General features: G+C 40.3%; 1 protein-coding gene and 1 long non-coding RNA gene across 2 annotated transcripts in view; one reads left to right on the forward strand and one right to left on the reverse strand.

The window, feature by feature from the left end:
* The window catches only part of LOC117094877 (myosin-IIIb), a 116,187-nt gene that overhangs the window by 57,368 nt on the left and 37,631 nt on the right, over window positions 1-21,188 (reverse strand). Inside the window, exon 5 of the mRNA XM_033231169.1 lies at window positions 15,407-15,486. Coding sequence (XP_033087060.1) covers window positions 15,407-15,486 — 80 coding nt within the window. The remainder of the gene's footprint in view (window positions 1-15,406; window positions 15,487-21,188) is intronic.
* On the forward strand, window positions 4,482-6,610 carry LOC117094880. The gene is made up of 2 exons (XR_004441713.1): window positions 4,482-4,584; window positions 6,417-6,610. It is a non-coding gene; the product is annotated as an uncharacterized LOC117094880 (long non-coding RNA).

Genomic DNA, 21,188 nt, shown 5'->3' on the forward strand with positions numbered 1-21,188 from the left:
CCGCGCCCGGCCTCATTTAATTTTTTAACCAAAAATGCTTTTAGAAACAATCTGGAAAGTGGATTCTATTAGGGCATCATCTAGCAAATAGTTCTTCCCCAAAGTGGGGATTTAACAAAGAAAAAATCCTCTCCAAAGTATTTATATGTTTTTACCTTAGGAGAAAAAAAGAGACCAGAAAAGCTTTCCTAGGCTGAGTGATTGCTATTGACGCACCTGGTTGAAATTCTTGCTAGCTGTGTGGCCATGCACCTGTTATACTCATGTGCCATAGAAGTAGGACATTTCGGTCAATGGTAAACTGTATATGCTACAGTAGTACCATAGATTATAATGGAGCTGAAAAATTCCCATTGCCTAGTAATGTTGTAGACATCATAATGTCATAGTGCACTTCATTTCTCATGTGTTTGTGGTGATTTGGTGTAAACAAACCTGTGCTGCCAATTATATCAAAGTAGAGCATGTACAATAATGTACAGTACACTGGATAATAATAAACAACTATGTTACTGGTTTACATATTTACAATACTAGTAATCATTATTTTAGCCAGGTGCGGTGGTTCATGCCTATAATCCCAGCACTTTGGGAGGCTGAGGTGGGCGGACCACTTGAGGTCAGGAGTTCGAGACCAGTCTGACCAATGAAGTGAAACCCTATCTCCACTTAAATATAAAAATTAGCCGGGCATGGTAGTGGGCACCTGTAGTCCTAGCTATTCAGGAGGCTGACGCAGGATAACTACTTGAACCCGGGAGGCGGAGGTTGTAGTGAGCCGCGATCATGCCACTGCACTCCAGCCTGGACGACAGATGGAGACTCTGTCTCAAAAAAAAAAAAAAAAAAAAAAAAATCATTATTTTAGGGTGTACTCCATCTACTTACATTAAAAGCAAAACAAAAAATGTTAACCATGGGACAGCCTCAGGCAGGTCCTTTAGGAGGTATTCAAGAAGAAGTCATTGCTATCATAGGAGATGATGACACTATGTGTGTTATTGCCCTAAAGACCTTCCGGTTTGACAAGATGTGGAGTTAGTAGAAGAAAGTGATATTGATGGTCCTGACCCTGTGTAGGCCTAGGCTAATGTATGTGTTTGTGTCTTTGTTTTTCACAAAAAAGTTTTAAAAGTAAAAGTAAAAAATTTTTAAATAGAAGTTTATAGAATAAAGACATAAAGAAAGATTTTCGTACAGTTGTACAATGTGTTTGTGTTTTAAGCTAAGTGTTATTATAAAAAAAAGAGTGAAAAAGTCTTTTAGACAGACTTGTCCCAAACCATTCTTTGTTTTGCAGACGTTTTAAGTTCATAAAATAAAAGAGTTAAACTAAGGTTAATTTATATTGAAGAAAATGCATTTTAAAATAAATTTTTTTTTTTTTTTTTTTTTTGAGGCAGTGTCTCGCTCTGTGGCCCGGACTGGAGTGCAGTGGCCGGATCTCAGCTCACTGCAAGCTCTGCCTCCCGGGTTTACGCCATTCTCCTGCCTCAGCCTCCCGAGTAGCTGGGACTACAGGCGCCCGCCACCTCGCCCGGCTACTTTTTTTGTATTTTTAGTAGAGACGGGGTTTCACCGTGTTAGCCAGGATGGTCTCGATCTCCTGACCTCATGATCCGCCCGTCTCGGCCTCCCAAAGTGCTGGGATTACAGGCTTGAGCCACCGCGCCCGGCCTAAAATAAATTTAGTATAGTCTAAGTGTATGTTATTTATAAAGTCTACAGGAGTGTACACTAATGTCTCAGGCCTTCACATTCACTCGCCTCACACTCACTGACTCACCCAGAGTGACTTCCAGTCCTGTAAGCTCCATTCACGGTAAGTGCACTATGTAGGTGTGCCATTTTTAATCCTTTGTACCACATTTTTACTGTACCTTTTCTATGTTTAGATACAAAAATACTTACCACTGTGTTATACTGCCTACAGTATTCAGTACAGTAACATGCTGCACAGGTTTGTAGTCTTGGAGCAATAGGCTATAGCTTATAGCCTAGGTGCATGGTAAGCTATACCATCTAGGTTTATGTAAGCACACTCTATGACTGAACGATGACAAAAATCACCCAGTGATGTAGTCCTCAGAATATATCACCATTATTAAGTGACTGATGACTGTATTTAACCTTTAAAAGCCTCTGTTTTCCTCATTAATAAAATTGGTTAGTCAAAACTGCTGCCTTGCACACATATAACAAATAACATTAGCTCTCCTTCCATCATTACCGTGATTGATTTAGTTTTAGTGTAGTGATAAATATCAAGGATGCAAAGTGCATTCAGTGGCAGGAGAGTTCTGCTACCACACAACTCAGCAAGGAGATCTTTATATTTATTGGTAAGAAAAATAGTTCCAATGAAACTGTTGGGGTACAGAAACATATACCCCAAAATGTGGTACTTTGACATGTTGAACTAAAGAAGAGTCAAGGTCTCTCTGATACCCCCAACCCCCATCTCTTAATCCTCTGTCTCTCCCATAGCCCAGGATGAAGCTGTTCTCTAAATTCCTTTATCTGCCTAAAGTCTAGAGCCACCAAAGAAAACAATTATCTGTGATCCCTTCCCTGAGTTTTTCATTAACTAAACTCATATCACAGGAGGAAAGGCTGCAGTCTGTCAACACAACTGAACAGACTTGTCCCAAACCATTGTTTGTTTTGCAGTCCTAACAGACTTTGTCCCAGGCCATTGTATGTTTTTCAAGGCCATTAAATTCCCGTAAAATCATTTACCATACCCCTAAAATCATCCACGCTTCTCCATCTCCCTCTCCCTTAAGAAGGGTATATAACCATCTGTGTACCATGTGTCTGATAGGTAATCATTCTGTGAGTCTCCCCTCTTCTCGTTAATACATCTGTATTCTTTTGCTCCTATTAATCTGCCTCTTGTCAGTTTATTTTCAGCAAACTTTCAGAGAGTAAGGAAGTTTTCCCTTGGTCCCTATAAGACCAATATCAAAATGATCAATAGAAGCCATATTCTGGACAAAACCATTGTCTGTCTAACCCAGTATGGTTTCCTCCTACAACACAGACTTACGCAACAATGTAAGTCAGTTGGAGCTGAGCAAGCGTGCTTTCTGTCCACAATGATAAACATCCTGCACGGTTCCTTGTGAATGGTTAGCCTTCAGAGTGGTCACGAGTAAGTTTTACAAATTGTGTTACAGTCCCCAAGCCACAGCAGTTGAGCAAGCTTCTATATACATATGGGCTCCACACATGGAATTTTAAATGATTATCAAAACTTGAGTAATATAGTATATATTGAGTGTTTCCTATCTGAAATCACTGTACTAAATACTTCCTATGTTATGTCACTAAATTCTCAAAATGACCTATGAGGTAAATAATATTATTCTTCCCATTCTACATATGAGGAAGTTAAGACTAACATAGTTTAGGTAAAATTCCCAGAGTCCTACAGCCAGTAGACGGCCATGCCTATATCTGAACCCACTATGATTCCTACACTGTATTTCTTAAACATTATATACTGCCACTGAAACCACCTTTGCAAAAATTATAACTGAGACAATTATTACAGTGAAAGAGACCTGACATAACTGACTCCATCTTGCTTCTAACCTCCAAGCTGTCCTTGTTCATTCCTGGGTGTAGGCCGAACTAACTTTAGGAGGAACTTAGTTTAGCTTTGAAACAAAGACAACAACAGCCCTTTCCCAAAACAAATCCCCTTCCTGCCTGGGGACTAGACTGCCTTTGCAGGACTAACAAATTAGCCACAAGATTAGAAATCATGGTTTAGGAGTCATGCAGCTGGAGGCTGCCAGATTCTACATTTTTCCAAATTGCTCCCAGGGATAGCATCAGTATTGTAAGGCCTAAGATCAGTGCTTGAGATATTTATAGACCCTGCACTCGATGGACCAGCTGGCACCATCCAGATCCATAAACTGGCTCATCTGGTCTTGTGGTCCCAACCCAGGAATTGACTCAGTGCAAGAGGACAGTTTCGACTCCCTATGATTTCATCTCTGACCTGACCAATCAGAACTCCTAATGCACTGTCCCCCCTACCCACAGAATTATGCTTAAAAATTCAGATCCCCAAATTCTCTCATTTTAGTAATAAAAAACTCTAGTCTCCCACACAACTGGCTCTATGTGAATTATTCTTTCTCTATTGCAATTCCCGTCTTGATCAATCGGCTCTGTTTAGGCAGCAGGCAAGGTAAGCCCGTTGGGTGGTTACAAATTTGGAGGCTGGTCTGGGATTGCCTTTGTAGCTACCTGCCCATGGTTCGGTAGCCCCTCTCCTTTGATGGATCCAGAGGCCAGCCCAAGCAGCCACCTAGTTCTCTTGGATTAGAGGATGACTCTGACACTGTCTCTACTGGCAGGTCAGTGCCAGCCCAATGTTCATGAATTTAATTGCAATAGAGAAATAGCCCCGGGGAGACATTTCATAACTGCAGCCCCACGGTAGGACGTCTGTCTGTAGCTCCACCACAGGGTGTCTGTAACTGGAGCCGTATTGCAGGGTGTGTCTCTGTCTGTAGCAAAATCATGGAGTGTCTGTAGCTGTAGCCCCATTATGAGGTGTCTGATTTGGTGAGTATTCTAGGAGCTGCCAACACCTCCTCCCTTCTCCTGATAGTTTTGGCTCCTTCAAAGTCTCAGTTGGCCCTCCCTAATGAGTAGGAAGAGTCTTGGTTCCGGAGATTTCTTCTCAATCAGGAAGATTTGGGGGAGATTTCTCAGATGGAGAATAGGAGGTTAGTTTGGAAGGAATACTCTTGGAATTCTTGGCAAGGGATCTTGATTTGGAAGGCCTTCTGTCCATCTTGTCTTTGTTGTGTGTGTTTGTATGTGTGGAAGGGATCTCTGAAGAAACTGCTGACCAAAGTCCAGCAGGCCTAACTTGAAGAACCCTCCGTAAGTGTAATCGCATTCAGTGAGCCCTGAAGAAAGCTCAACAGGCCTGACTCTGATTCTCCTCTCTTCGTCTTGCCAAGAGACCACTCATCGAATTCCTGGTTGGAGGCCATCCCTCCCCACCTTAAGTGGATCAAAGATGACAGAGACCAACGAGAGAAAGTTGGAGCCTTGTTAGGTCAATTTTGGGTGTGGAATTAGGTGACTAGTGTCTGTTTTGTTGTGTGTATTTTGTTTCCGCTGGGATGGAAAATGTTAATTTGGTTCCTCATGCAGCCCATTGGGTGGCATCTTGCAAAACTAGAAAGCTTTTGCCTATGGTTCCATAAAACAGAAAGTGGCCATTTTCTTTTGTAATGGGTCCCCACAGCTTGGTGCAGTGAGCAGGGTCATCAAAAGCTGCTCTGTTCTTCTGAAAGTTGCACAGAAAGGGAACCCAGAAACCTGGTACCTGGTATGCTGGCAAAAAGGGTAAGAATTTCTTACCAGCCAGGTTTCTGGTTGGTTGGTAGGTCGGTCTGTCTGTCTCTCTCTCTTTCATGTGTGTGTGTGTGAATGGTAAACATCTTCTGCAAAGGTTTGATTAATAGAAAAAAAGGATTTGTGAGACTAGTCTTATTAGGATGCAGCAAATCTGGTGTACTTTGTGCTAAGAATTTGTCTTTCTGTAATGGAGAGGCAGTGTCACAGGACAGAACATGGGCTTTGGACCCCTAAACACCTACTTTTCAAGCCAGCCTGGCAGGCTTGTCCGTTACAAACTTTGCTGCAGGTCCCTGAGACCAATATTGGATGAAGTTTCTCTCTCATGTTGTTTTATGTCCTTAAAATCTTAACCTTGTGACCATGTGGGGATACTTTAGTCTCTGCCATCCAGAGGACAAGGATTTTGGGGTTCATGTCATAGCTAGCCCTAAAAATTATCTTAAGCAGTTTAAAGCATTTGCAAGCTCAAAATTGGCTACTCTAGGCCTCTTTTGGGAAGAACAATAGAAACTGCTTAATGTTGTAGCTCCATAGCTAAGGCTTTGTTTTCTGACAATGGCAGCCTAAGTTCAATTCTTGGCTTAGGAAATCAGTCCTTTCTGCTTTGTTATTTATGAAACTTTTTGCCATTTATTGATTCTTTTCCCCCAGGGACTGCTTCTGATTTCCTGTCTTAATTTTTTATTTCTCTGAATTACCTTTCGGTAGATTCTAAATCTTGTAAATAAACTGTTTATTGTCTCTTTGAGACACCTTATGCATCCATGATCAAGTTAAAACCTTAGTTAAAACTTATTAATTTCACTGGGAGGTTACCTGTGGTAGAATTCAAAAGCCAAAAATATTGGCTCTCCTGACTGGAGTCTGGAATGAGATTTTAAAAGTTTTTTTAAAAAACAAAAGAGCTCTACTGTTAAAATCAGCTTAATTAAAATGGATATCCAAGCTATACATATTTAAAAGGCCTTTATCTTTTTCCTCTTCTTGAATCGCTTTTTTCTGAAAAAGGTTTTTCTTCTCAGTTGACAGAATTATTTTTCTCCATTTTGTCTGCTTCCCACTCCTGATGCCCACATGAGAGAATCTAAGAATTTCAAACAGCCTGGACTCCTGGGGAAAAACAGAGGTGGCACCACAGACCCCATTCTGGAAAAAACCTATTTTCCTCATGGAACCCCATGAATTGAAAGTGGATAAATCTCTCTCAAAATCTAAAGCTGTGTTTGGTTTTTCATTGTGTTACCTGACCTTTTTTTTGACTTTTGGGGGCATCAGAAATTACTTTACATTATGGGAAAGTCTTCAGCCTTGGTGTATAGCAACTTTAAGGGATATAGGCTGTTATGGAGGGATACTTGGCTCTTTGCGTGCTTGGATTAGAGAAGCATGCTTGGTCACCTGGAAGGTATGCAAACATCCCCCTCTTCCACTGAGAGATGAGACTCCCGTGGGGATGGGCTGATTATAAAATGGGCTGATCGGCTTTGGGTTGTCTTGTAATAAAATGCACAGTAAAAGCATTGCACTGTCTTCTTCCATAGTATTTCCCTCTTTTTGGGGATCCAGGATGTGATATAAAAATGGGACCCCTCAGCTGGGCACAGTGGCTCATGCCTGTAATCCCAGCACTTTGGGAGGCCGAGGCAGGTGGATCACGAGGTCAGGATATCGAGACCATTCTGGCCAACATGGTGAAACCCTGTCTCCGTGAAAAATACAAAAAACAAAATCAGCCATGCATGGTGGTGAGCGCCTGTGGTCCCAGGTACTCGAGAGGCTGAGGCAGGAGAATGGCTTGAACCCGGGAGGCGGAGCTTACAGTGAGCCGAGACTGTGCCACTGCACTCCAGCCTGGGCAACAGAGCGAGATTCCGTCTCAAAAAAAAAAAAAAAAAAAGGGACCCTTAATTTTGGGGATCTGTTTCTGCCTTCCAGCTGTGCTTGCTTATTAGGCTCTGGAAACAGCAAGCTTTCCTGACCCTATTCCTCCAAGGGCTCCACCCTGAAGCCAGTAATCCAATTATTGACAAACGAAAATCTTGACAACTACTGGATATTCTTCTCTCTGTATATTTATATCTGTTTGTGTGATGTTTATATATGAAATAGCTCTGAACAATTGGGGGCAAAATAAGGGCTTAAATAAAATATTTTGTCAGAAAAATAGAAACTTTAATGCCTTTTTGTTCATGTGACTTTAGTAATGTTTCAGAAATAAAGACAACTTTAAAGATTATTGGTAAAATAAAAATGTCTTCAAAATTTAGACATTTGATCGAGACATTTGGTCTAAATTAGGTCAGATATTAGGTTTGCTAAATGTTTTAAGGTAATAAACTGCTTCTTTGACTTTTGAAAACTGTTTGGCTTACCTACTTTGGAGCCATTAGGTTCTAGATAAGGCCTGAGGATATGTGGCGTAAGCCACACCCCCTGACTGTACTAGGAAGAATCAGACCTTATTTGCACTTCTGTCTGGTGTCCTAGGCTCCACAGCCAGTATATATTAAAATCATTTACTTATCAGGCTTTTCACAAAAAATGAAAGATGCTAAAAGTTAACAGTATAACACATCCACTGGAAAAAGAGTTTTACATGCAAGGTTGCAAGGTATAGAAGGAAAGTGGAATGTGGTTTTGGTGGGAAATTATAAGAAGGCATGGGAATATGGTTTTTGTTAAAGGGAATGTAATTTTGTCTAGTTCAGAGGGTTTTAAAGAGTGTCTTAACCTAAAAGAGTAAAGGGTCAAAACTGAAGTTTAAGCAACTTGGAAAGGTTTGTGAAGGGTCGATCTTGTAAAGGAAGTTCTGTGAAAAGAAGCAAGTTGGCTAAGAGTTGAGGGGAACTGTTTTGTAATTTTCTGTATATCGAACAGCAAAATAAAAGCACATTGATGTGGAGCCAGAATCTGGGCCTATGTGTCTGAGTAACAGGGTTTTCTTTTAAAAAAATTCATCTGTTTAACAGAAAATTGTAAAGAGTTAGTTATAAGAAGTTTATGAGAATCTTACCTTATAGTCAAACTAATTAAAACTACATAAATTTATAAATTTGTGTTAAAAACTAGCTTTAGCATTAAAGATGCCCTAAAGCAAACATGAAACTTGTTTTTCTCTTTTGAAAAAGATTTTTATGTAATATTAAGAGACAATGAAAACAAATCTTGTTTGCCTTTTGAGTAAACTACAAAAAAAAAAAAAAGGGAGGGGAAAGAGAAGAGACAGATTCAGTTGACCTCAAGCTGTCTTCATCGGATATTATTGTCTAGAAAGCTGAGTCTCCTCTCTATCAGAGTAAAGGTTTTTTCCTTTTTAAAATGTCTGGGTTATCATTTTGACTATATGAATGACTTATGGTGACCTGGGATTCTATTTAGTGATATCCAGTGTTGTAAACTTTTGATATTTGACAAACTTTCCAAAGTCAAATGATAAAGTATGTCTTTTTCTGACCTAATTAATCTTTTAGATATTAGGTCCCCTAAAGTACAAAAATGATGTATTTGCCTTATTTTACATAAAAATCACACAGGAAACACTGTCAACTATGAAATGATGTTTGGCTTTCTTTGGACTGTATTTTTATAAATGTTATTTGTATGTGTTCAAAAATTATAGGAAACTTCTATAATTCTGATATAATTTAATGTATATTAAGCCTTTTAATTATTATGTAAAATTGTTGTATGCCACAGAAGTAATCAAAATTCCTAGTCAATTGTAGCTTTAATAGTGGCTGCCTAAGACTTTTGTCATCCACAGACAAACTGTCTTGTTTTGATCCTTTTCAGTAGGCAGTTTATAATCAGATATAGGGCTCTGATGGGTTCTCTTGAATGTAGGTCTCTGATAACTTTAGATATTGTGTTATTGGAATAGAGGAAACAAAACAAACTTCTAGGACTCATGGAGAGCTAATGTGGTAAACACTGCTAATCCTTTTGTTTTTCAGAGTCAAGAAAACTTTTTCTTTTGAGCTATTTAGAACATTTAGCAATTGAGTGAAGTATACTCCCATGAATGAAATTTGGAGCATATTGCTTTCTCTCCACCCGATTCCTCCAGAATTTAGAAACTATTTGTGAGTATTCTCAATTTATGGCAGTCTAGTTTTTTGCATAAGTGCAATAAGAATCTCTTTTCTTTTGTAACAGGACACAACTGGAGAAACTGGTTATTTTACCAAGGCTTTGACTGGAATGGCATGCTTTCTTTAAATAATCAAAGTTGACTTATAGAGCCAATAAAGGGAAAGCTGGCCTCATACCTTGTCTACACATTCCCTGTACAGGGTTCCTGACCTGTACTAAATAAAGAATGTCACTTTCTGACAGGCCCAGGAGCACCAAGTTATCTTATGACCTTCAGAGGAGGAAAATTCACTCAACTAATACAGGTATTTGCAGTATAGATAAATCTGTGACCGGGCTTCAAGGCTTTAAAAGTACAATCTGAGATTCTCTATAGAACAAAGTTTCAGCAAAGCCAATTTTAAAAGAGCCTATATGGCAAATAATTATTCCTACTGGACTTTATGCAAATAATCAAGCCAAGCATAATAGGACTAAAATTTATTTTGCAAGTAAATTTGACCAACTATGATTTATCTTTTTTTTTTTTTTTTTTTTTTTTTTGAGACGGAGTCTCGCCCTGCTGCCCAGGCTGGAGTGCTGTGGCCGGATCTCAGCTCACTGCAAGCTCCGCCTCCCGGGTTCACGCCATTCTCCTGCCTCAGCCTCCGAGTAGCTGGGACTACAGGCGCCCGCCACCTCGCCCGGCTAGTTTTTTTGTATTTTTTAGTAGAGACGGGGTTTCACGTGTTAGCCAGGATGCTCTCGATCTCCTGACCTCGTGATCCGCCCGCCTCGGCCTCCCAAAGTGCTGGGATTACAGGCTTGAGCCACCGCGCCCGGCCTGATTTATCTTTAATAAAATGGAGGACTAGTGAGAGAAAAATTATATTTCAAAAAAATAAAAAACAACTATAGCACACTTGTTGTTAGTTGTTCTTGAGTTTTTATTACTTTCTGCAATTTGGATTAAATCCTAAATTATCTATGGGCTACAAGTCCCCAAACTAATGCTTTCAAATCTTTACTTTTAAAACTTGGAATTGCACTGCTTATCCCAGAACACATTATTTACCTTACAGTATGCTGTTCTATAAATGCTGCATTAAAACTATAGATGAGAATACTAACACCCCGTCATGTAAACCTTGAAACCCCAACCAGGCACCTATAAGTATGTGCAGACAGCTGCAAAGCAGTTCTACTCCTCTTACCTTGGGGTCAATATCTAACCCCACCACGCCCCCTGTTCAGCAGGAAGATGTTAGAGTGGTCTTCATCCTTTTTCTATCTTCAGAGAATAAGGTGTTACAAAATCCAAAGGAAGGGACTGAAACTACCTTTGCAAAAATTGTAACTGAGACTATTATTACAGTGAAAGAGATCTAATGTAACTGACTCCATCTTGCTTCTAACCTCCAAGCTGTCCTTGTTCATTCCTGGGTGCAGGCCAAACTAACTTCAGGAGGAACTTAGTTCGTAGTTTAGCTTTGAAACAAAGACAACAACAGCCCTTTCCCAAAATAAATCCCCTTCCCACCTGGGGACTAGACTGCCTTTGCAGGACTAACAAATTAGCCACAAGATTAGAAATTATGGTAGAGGAGTCAAGCAGCTGGAGGCTGCAAGACTCTAAAACTCCCCAAATTGCTCCTGGGGACAGCATCAGTATTGCAAGGCTGAAGATCAGTGCTTGAGATATTTACAGACCCTGCACTTGATGGACAAGCTGGCACCATCCAGATCCATAAACTGGCTCATCTGGTTTTATAGCCCCAACCCTGAAACTGACTCAGTGCCAGAGGACAGCTTCAACTCCCTATGATTTCATCTCTGACCTCACCAATCAGAACTCCCGATTCACTTGCCCGCTACCTACCAAAATATCCTTCAAAACTCTAATCCTTGGATACTTGAGGAGACTGATTTGAGTAATAATAAAACCCTGGTCTCCTCACACCCAGAACTGTGCGAATTACTCTTTCTCTATTGTAATTCCCATCTTGATCAACTGGTTCTGTCTAGGCAATGGGCAAAGTGAACCCACTGGGTGGTTATACCACCCAATGTGGTTTGATACAACTTATAAAATAAAAGTCTGAAAGCATGGTATCAGTAAAAAGATTTGCCTCATTTGTCAACTAAATTTACTCTTAGATAAAGATACAGACTCCAAAGAATCCCATAACCATCTAGATTTTGGCAATAAATGAAAACTGAAGAATTTCCTCCTGTTCTTAGTAAGTGCTCACTATTTGCATCCTGAAGCCTCAGAAGTGCTCATATTTATTATCTTCTTGACAAAGCCTCTTCAGAAGAATTTTATTGCTATTAAGTGATGTATCTATCCCTTAAGAAGAAGGAAAAAACCCTACAGCACCACTGATCTCAAACATCTTTAGAGTACTGAGTAGAAAGCAAGACACATTGAAAACTGGCTCTGTGCAGTGCTGCTCCATGTGTTGAAGCTGACAGAGTTAAGGACATGCTATCCCCAAATATGGGACTTTGGCATTTAAACAGCAGAGGCAAGAGGGCCACTCTCACCTTCCCACAACTCTTCTCTGAAGCAGGCCAGAATACCTAGGAAGGTCACTCTCTGCTATTTTCCCTCTCTCCTGCCCTGAAGACCCTCATGTGACAGATGTCCTGACCTGAGGTAAGGAATACCCAGAGGTAAGGAATGCCACATAGGGACACCAAGAAGAATCTGAGCAAACAGACCTTGCTAAGCAAATCCCAGTTTATTACCACTAAATCATACCCTTTTGTTTTTCAGTCATAATTCTGCACAACTGACCATAAAAATACACAGATTTCCCTGTTCCTTTGGGTCTTCATATCTGATGGCTCTCATGTCATCTAAAACTTAAATAAATTTTTATGCTTTTCTCTCGTTAATCTGTTTTTTGTTATAAGAGGTCTCAGCCATAAACCTTTTGATGGGCGAGGAAACAATATTACTTTTCCCCCACACTTGTAGAGCCCAGCTTTATCCAGGGCCACGTCTGTAATTTTACCTTGGATAAGTCAGATAGTAACTGGAGTTGGCTTTTCATTTTTTATTGCTATTCTTGCACTTCATATTTTTGATGCCTTAATGATTAGAATTTTCAACTCATTTTCTAAGTGAAAACAAATCTTTAGTCATTTTCATCAGACCCATACACGTTATTATTTTAATGATGTAAATATATGCCACCCACTAGAAGGCACACTTTTCATGTGGGCAGGGTCTGAGCCATGGTAGACAGTACAGGGAAGGAGGCAACACTGTACTGGTACTGTGGGTATAGAAGGCAGAGGATATGCCTTAGTCCAACAGTCAAAAATCAAACAGAGGAAAGGAGAGGAATGTGGGTTGACAGAAAATATGACATGGGGTTCTTTAATGTTTCTGTGTCATAATCCCTTTTAAAACTGGTAGAAGTCAGTGACTCCAAAAAAAACCACATAGACAATCCATCTTCATTATCTGAGGATTTGTCTACTTGCTAAAATTTATTTGTAACCCAAAGTCAATACCTGCAATGCTTTCATAGTCATTCACAGAAATGCTCAGTCCCCTGATGCACACATTTCCAGCTGAGGTCAAAGAGGATGATGCTCTGCCTTCTTATTTCAGCTCTCATATTATAAACAGGTGTCCTTTTGAGGTTTAAGTACCACTTTTTTTTTTTTTTTGTATTTTTGTAGTTTTCCAATGGTAATTTTGCTGTTTAAAATGCTGCCCGCCCCCTTCCCCAACCGAGGGTGGGTGTGGTGGCTCACACCTGCAAACCCAGCACTCTGGGAGGCCAAGACAGAAGGATCACTTTAGGCCAGGAGTTCGAGACCAGCACGAACAACAGAGCAAAACCTCATCTCTACAAAAAAAAATTGTTTTTAATTAGCCTTGTATGGTGCCCACCTATAGTCCTAGCTATTCCGGAGGCTGAGGTGGAAGGATCCTCGAAGCCAGAAATCCAAGGTTACAGTGAGCTATCATCATGCCACTACACTCCAGCCTGGACAACAGAGTGAGACCTTGTCTAAAAAAAAAAAATGGGCCAGGTGTGGTGGCGAGTGCCTGTAATCCAGCACTTGGGGAGGCCCAGATGGGCGGATCACCTGAGGTTGGGAGTTCGAGACCAGTCTGACCAATATGGCGAAATCCCATCTCTACTAAAAATAAAAAATTAGCTGGGCATGGTAGTGCACGCCTGTAATCCCAGCTACTTGGGAGGCTGAGGCAGGAGAATTGCTTGAATGCAGGAGGCAGAGGTTGCGGTGAGCCAAGATCGTGCCACTGCACTCCAGCCTGGGCAACAAGAGCGAAACTCTGTCTCAAAAAAAAAAAAGTATCCCAAGTGTGGTGCTGTCTAGTGTTTCTAAGCACAAGAAGGTTGTGATATGCCTCATGGAGAAAATACTTACTGTTCAGGCATGTGTTACAGTGCTGTTGATTGTGAGTTCAGTGACACAAATGCTGCAATTGACATACTGTTTTATATTTTAAAATACTGACTATAGGCTGGGCGCGGTGGCTCAAGCCTGGAATCCCAGCACTTTGGGAGGCCGAGACGGGCGGATCACGAGATCAGAGGATCGAGACTATCCTGGCTAACACGGTGAAACCCCGTCTGTACTAAAAAATACAAAAAAAACTAGCCGGACGACGTGGCGGGGGCCTGTAGTCCCAGCTACTCGGGAGGCTGAGGCAGGAGAATGGCGAGAACCCGGGAGGCGGAGCTTGCAATGAGCCGAGATCACGCCACTGCACTCTAGCCTGGGCGACAGAGCGAGACTCCATCTCAAAAAAAAAAAAAATACTGACTATAATTATTTAGAGAAACGTATATTAAACAAGGTGTCTTTTAACAGAAACATGTGTAAAATGAGGTTACGCACTGATCACTTCACAAAAATATTGTGGCCTAAGTATGGACCCTGTATTTCCTCCTAGAAGCAATGGTTCAGTATTTGCTGATTCAGAGTTTGCAGCAACTTTAGAGAGCACAACTTTCACCAAGAATGAGAACCAACGGTATTAAATACAGATAGAATTTTACATGCACTATTAAGAGGCCCTCAGAACCACTGAAATTCATGTGTAAATCTCTTCTAGAGGCCCAGATAGTTCTAATATCTTGCCATGAAGTAGCAAAGCTGAAATGTAGGGTATTACAATGAATTATAATAGCAATATTAGTGTAAAAATTATTGTTAACAAAAAATGATTTGAGTTCCTACTCTGTGCAAATAAATCTTTTATTCTCAAGCAAAGTAAGTATAAATATGTATATCTGTATCAATTTTGGAATACTATTCAACAGTATTAATGTGTGGCCAAATTGTTTGTTCTTTATTAAATAAATTTTCAGTGTAAACCAACAGCTAAGAAAACTCAGAAATGTGACCAGCTTTCACTCCAGCACCTTCAAGATAATTGTGTTTCCGTGTTAGCACTTACAGTGACTATTAACCAAGCAGTCCTTAAGACTCTTGTTAAACTTTAGCTGGAAGAATAGAACAGTTAACGACATATTTTACAGCTGGATATTTTTAACCCTTCTAATAACCGCTTTGCACAGATGAGTGTACAACTCATTTTTCAGGGGGCAAAGCAGAACAATAGGAAACACTGCAGTTTCTTTCCTCCCTGATTCCACTTGGTCCACTAGCTTGCTGGTAGTTTCAGAGAAATGCTTTATCTTTTCTTAGACAGACTATTTTCAGGTAGCATTGTTCTTAAGTGCTCTTTCTGATAATCAGGATTGTAAGGATTCCATGATGTTTCCAATTTCCTAACCCTTGACTTCCTAAATGCCTTTGATCTCTCTACTAGACTACCCAGGCAGAGGGCTGCATGAAGGGAACTAATGCTGCCCACTCTAAGATTACCCCTGGGTCAAGAGTACCTGCAAGTCCATACCATGTTTGGTGCAAATCTGTTACTTACCTTGGCTTTCCCAGCACTGAAATGTGGAGGCAAAGATCTTGAGGCCACTGTTATCCTAGCTCTTGTCTGGGCCAAATTACCTAAGAAAGAGACCACAAGGAACATAAATTAAGGAAAAGTTAAGGAATAGGATCACAAGTAATTTTTCCCTTTGTATCCTTGTATTTTTCTGAATTTTCAAAATAATCTGCTTCGAATTTTAAAATTTGGAAAATTTTGAAACTTTGATGATATAAATTATAAATTATAATAATTATTTAAAAGTTTAAAATAATTTGTAAGCGGCCAGGTGCGGTCGCTCATGCCTGTAATCCCAGCACTTTGGGAGGCTGAGGTGGGCAGATCACGAGGTCAGGAGATCGAGACCATCCTGGTTAACACAGTGAAACCCCATCTCTACTAAAAATACAAAAAAAAATTAGCTGGGCATGGTGGAGGGCGCCTGTAGTCCCAGCTACTTGGGAGGCTGAGTCAGGAGAATGGCATGAACCCGGGAGGTGGAGCTTGCAGTGAGTGGAGATCGCACCACTGCACTCCAGCCTGGGTGACAGAGCAAGACTCCATCTCAAAATAAAAAAAAAAAATTTGTAAGTAACTTGTACATAAATTCAATTTATATATATATATATATATATATTTTTTTTTTTTTTTTTTTTTTTTGAGACGTAGTCTCGCTCTGCCACCCAGGCTGGAGTGCAGTGGCCAGATCTCAGATCACTGCAAGCTCTGCCTCCCGGGTTCACGCCATTCTCCTGCCTCAGCCTCCCAAGTAGCTGGGACTACAGGCGCCGGCCACCTCGCCCGGCTAGTTTTTTGTATTTTTTTAGTAGAGACGGGGTTTCACCGTGTTAGCCAGGATGGTTTCGATCTCCTGACCTCGTGATCCGCCCGCCTCGGCCTCCCAAAGTGCTGGGATTACAGGCTTGAGCCACGGTGCCCGGCCTTATATTAGTTTTATAAGCAAAAAGAAAGAAAAGTATTAAATTCACTGAACAAATTAGAAATAAAAGAAATTACCTCAACATAATAATGGCCATTTATGAAAATCCCACAGTGAAATGTCATTGGCATTTGAACCAGAGCAACTCCATCTTGAATAGGGGCTGGGTAAAATAGGGCTGAGACCTACTGGGCTGCATTCCCAGGAGGTCAGGCATTCTTAGTCACAGGATGAGGTAGGAGGTTGGCACAAAATACAGATCATAAAGACCTTGCTGATAAATCAGGTTGCAGTTAAAAAAAGAAAAAGCTGGCCAAATCTCACTAAAACCAAGATGGCAATAAAAGTGACCTCTGGTCATCCTCGTTGTTCATTATATGCTAATTATAATGTATTAGCATGCTAAAAGACACTCCTATCATCTCCATGACAACAAATGCATGGCAACATCAGGAAGTTATCTTACATGGTCTAAACGGGGGAGGACCCCTCAGTTCCAGGAATTGCCCGCCCTTTTTCCAGAAAACTCATGACAAATCTACCCCTTATTGAGCATATAATCAAGAAATAACCATAAAAATGGGCAACCAGCAGCCCACGGGGCTGCTCTGCCTATGGAGCAGCCATTATTTTATTCCTTTATTTCCTAATCAACTTGCTTTCACTTTACTCTACGAACTCATCCCGAATTCTTTCTGGTGCAAAATCCAGGAACCCTCTCTTGGGATCTGGATTGGGACCTCTTTCTGTTGACATAACATCAAACAGTGAAAAATTGAAAGCTTTTTCCACACCATCAAAAACAAGACAAGGATTCACACACTCACCACTTCTATTCAATATATTATAGTACTGGAAGTCTTAGCTGGGGCGATTAGGTAAGGAAAGGAAATAAAAGGCATCCACATCAGAAAGGAAGAAGTAAAATTAATCTCTGTTCACGATCTTATATGTAGAAAACCCTAAAGATTCCACATTAAAAGAAGTGTTAGAGCTAATAAATGTTAGAACTAACTTTAGCAATAATGCCTATACAAAACCAATGCCCAGGCCAGATGTGGTGGCTCACGCCTGTAATCCCAGCACTTTGGGAGGCCAAAGCAGGTGGATCACTGGGTCAGGAGCTCGAGACCAGCCTGGCCAATATGGTGAAACCTCGTCTCTACTAAAAATACAAAAATTAGCCAGGCTTGGCGGTACACGCCTGTAATCCCAGCTACTCAGGAGCCTGAAGCAGGAGAATCGCTTGAACCCAGGTGGTGGAGATTGCAGTGGGCCGAGATCATGCCACTGCACTCCAGCCTGGGACAGAGCGAGATTCCATCTCAAAAAACAACAACAACAACAACAACAACAACAAAACAAAGCAAAACAAAACAAACAAACAAAAAAACAACACCCAAAAATCGGTTGTTTTTGTTTTTGTTTTTGTTTTCAGACAAAGTCTCATTCTGTCCCGCTGGCTGAAGTGCAGTGGTGTGATCTCAGCTCACTGCAACCTCCACCTTCCAGGTTCAACTGATTCTCACACCTCAGCCTCCCGAGTAGCTGGGATTACGGGCACCCACCACCAAGCCTGGCTAATTCAGTTGCATTTTTATACACTAAAAATGAACTATTCAAAAAAGAAATTAAATAAATAATTCCATTTAAAATAGCATCAAAACACAATAGGAATAAATTTAATCAAGGAGGCAAAAGACTTTTACACCAAAAACTACAAAACATTGCCTGAAGAAATTAAAGAAGGCACAAATAAACTGATGCACATCACTGTTCATGGGTTGGAAGACTTAATATTGTTAAAATGTTCATACTACCCCAAGCATTCTACAGATTCAGTGTAATGCTTATTAAGTCCCAATGGCATCTGTTGCAGATAGCAAAAATATCCTAAAATCCATATAGAACTACAAAGGACCCAGAGAAGCCAAAACAACAGTGAGAAAAAGAATAAAGCTAGAGGATTCACATTTCCTGAATTCAAAACATATTACCAAGCGACACTAATCAAAACATGTGGTACTGAAATAAACACAGACAAACCAATTAAATAAAATAGAGTGCCTAGAAATAAACACACAGAGATGCGTGATCCAATGATCTTAGATAAAATCACCAAGACTATACAATGGGGTAAAATAATCTCTTCAACAAACGGTGTTAGGGAAAGTGAATATCCACATGCAAAAGAATAAAATTTAACTGTTACCTTACACCATACACAAAAATCAAATCAAAATGGATTGAAGATTAAAATGTAAGAACTGAATCAATAGCTGGGTGTGGTGGTTCACGCCTGCCATCCCAGCACTTTGGGAGGACGAGTCGGGTGGATCACTAGGTCAGGAGATCAAGACTATCATGGTTAGCATGGTGAAACCCCACCTCTGCTAAAAATACAAAAAATTAGCTGGGCGTGGTAGTGGGCACCTGTGGTCCCAGCTACTCAGGAGGCTGAGGCAGGAGAATGGCATGAACCCAGGAGGGGGAGCTTGCAGTGAGCTGGGATCGCACCACTGCACTCCAGCCTGGGTGACAGAGCGAGACTCCATCTCAAAAAACAAACAAACAAACAAAAAAACTGAAACTATAAAACTCCTAGAAGAAAACATAGGAGAAAAGTTTCATAACATTAGTCTTGGCAACAATTTTTTTTTGCTATGAAACCAAAACATAAGCTATAAAAGCAAATATAGACAATGAGACTACACAAAACTAAAACTTCTACTCAACCAAGGAAACAATCAATGGATTGTAGGGATAACCTATGGAATAGGAGAAATTATTTTCAAACCATATAGCTAATAAAGGATTAACATGCAAAATATATAAGGAACTCCTACAACTCAATAGTAAAAAGCCAAATAAAAATAAATAAATAAATAAATAAATAAATACGAACTTGATTACACATATCTCCAAAGAAGGCATACAAATGGCTAACAGGTATATGAAGAGATACTCAGTATCACTAAACATTAGGGAAATGAAAATCAAAACTAGAATGAGATGAAATATTACCTCATTCCAATGAAGATGGTCATCATCAAAGAAACAGGAAACAAGTGCTGAAGAGGATATAGAGAAATTAGAACCCTCTGCACTATTGGTGGGAACATAAAATGGTGCAGCTGCTATGGAAAATGCAGCATAAAGGTTCCTCAAAAAATTAAAAATAGATCTACCATATGATACAGCAATCCCTCTTCTGAGTATTTACGTAAAAAAAGAATTGAAAACAAGATCTCCAAGAGATATTTGCACTTCTGTGTTCATTGCCCCATTATTTACAAGGGCCAAGAAGTGTAAACAAATGGACAAAGAACATTTGGTATATACATACAATTGAATACCCAGCCTTAAAAAAAAAAAAAAGGAAATCCTGCCATACGCTACCACATGGATGAACCTGGAGAACATTAGGCTAAGTGAAAGAAGCCAGTCACAGGAACACAATACTGCACAATTCCACTTACATGAGGTATCTAAAGTAGTCAAACTCACAAAAGCAGAGAGTAGAATGGTAGTTGTCAGTGGCTGGGGGCACGAGGAGGTGGGAGCTGCTATTCAACGGGTATTGAGTTTTAGTCGCATAATATGAAAAAATTCTAGAGATCTGCTGTACAAAAATGTGCACATATTTGATACTATATTATATACTTAAAAAGAGAGATTTCATGTTATACATATTTTTTACTCTAAGAAAAAGTCTCCAACGGAGACACTGCTAATCACTGAAAGAGATGAATATGGAAGAAAAAAGGTGCTGAAGGAAGTTTTCCCGAGAAAGAAGTTAGACAATAGAGCACACCATTGTGAAGGTTGAGTACACAGACACTGATCCTTCAGAGGAGGAAAAATATCTTTTTCTCTACCCATTCTAGGTTCATGGTTGAGGCCCTTTTAATGAAGAAAAGATTGCTAAGTGAAAAGTATAAAAATTTACTTAATGTAAGTTTTAGGTGACACTTGAGCCTTTATAAGGAAATAAAAAGGAGAGTAGTAAAGAAATATGACAGGAAAAAGTATCATCTAATGGTAAGAAAATGATGAAACTTAGTAAGGCCTATTCGTTCAGATTCTTCTCTGTGTCCTTGTGTCTGCAGAGATAAGTATCCTTCTTTTCTGTGAGTATAGGAAGAGCAGCTCCTACACGAGAGTCTCACAGTCTGCTTTAGGGGAAGGTCAGAAAAATCCCTCATAGATTTTATGACCTGCTTCAAGGGACAAGGGGGTGGGGGCTAAGAGTGACATTCCTGCGCCTGCCATTTTCTCAAATTCCTTTAGCTTAAATTATTCAGTAGGTCAAGGGGCCATATTTTGGGATAGTGAGCCCTGAACCCCATCAATCCCTCCGCACATAAGGAGAAACCTGGCCACCCCGAGTGAGTCAGTGGGGCAGGGAGTGGGAGACAGCAGCCTCTGAGTCCAGTGAGTTTTGCAGGGCTTTGCATTTGTCAGGAGCGTGACCTTGAACAAGTTGACTTCTCAAAGCCTCAGTTTCCTAGTCCATAACAAGAAAACAGTACCACCTGTTTTCCTCCCATAAGAGTTATTATGTGGACTCAGCAAGACAACTCACAAAAACACTGTCAACACAGGACTAGAGCAGGGCAACTATTCATTTCACATTAGGTATATTTTATTATTATTTGCTGTGAACTGTTCACAAAGGTATCAAAGGAGAGAGCAAGAAAAGACCAGGAAAAATGGCCGGGAGTGGTGGCTCATGCCAGTAATCCCAGCACTTTGGGAGGCCGAGTCCAGCGAATCACCTGAGGTCGGGAGTTCAAGACTAGCCTGGCCAACATGGAGAAACCCGTCTCTACTAAAAATACA

This window comes from Trachypithecus francoisi, unplaced genomic scaffold (assembly GCF_009764315.1).
Source record: "Trachypithecus francoisi isolate TF-2019V2 unplaced genomic scaffold, Tfra_2.0 Lachesis_group13, whole genome shotgun sequence".
NCBI classification, from domain to species: Eukaryota; Metazoa; Chordata; class Mammalia; order Primates; family Cercopithecidae; genus Trachypithecus; species Trachypithecus francoisi.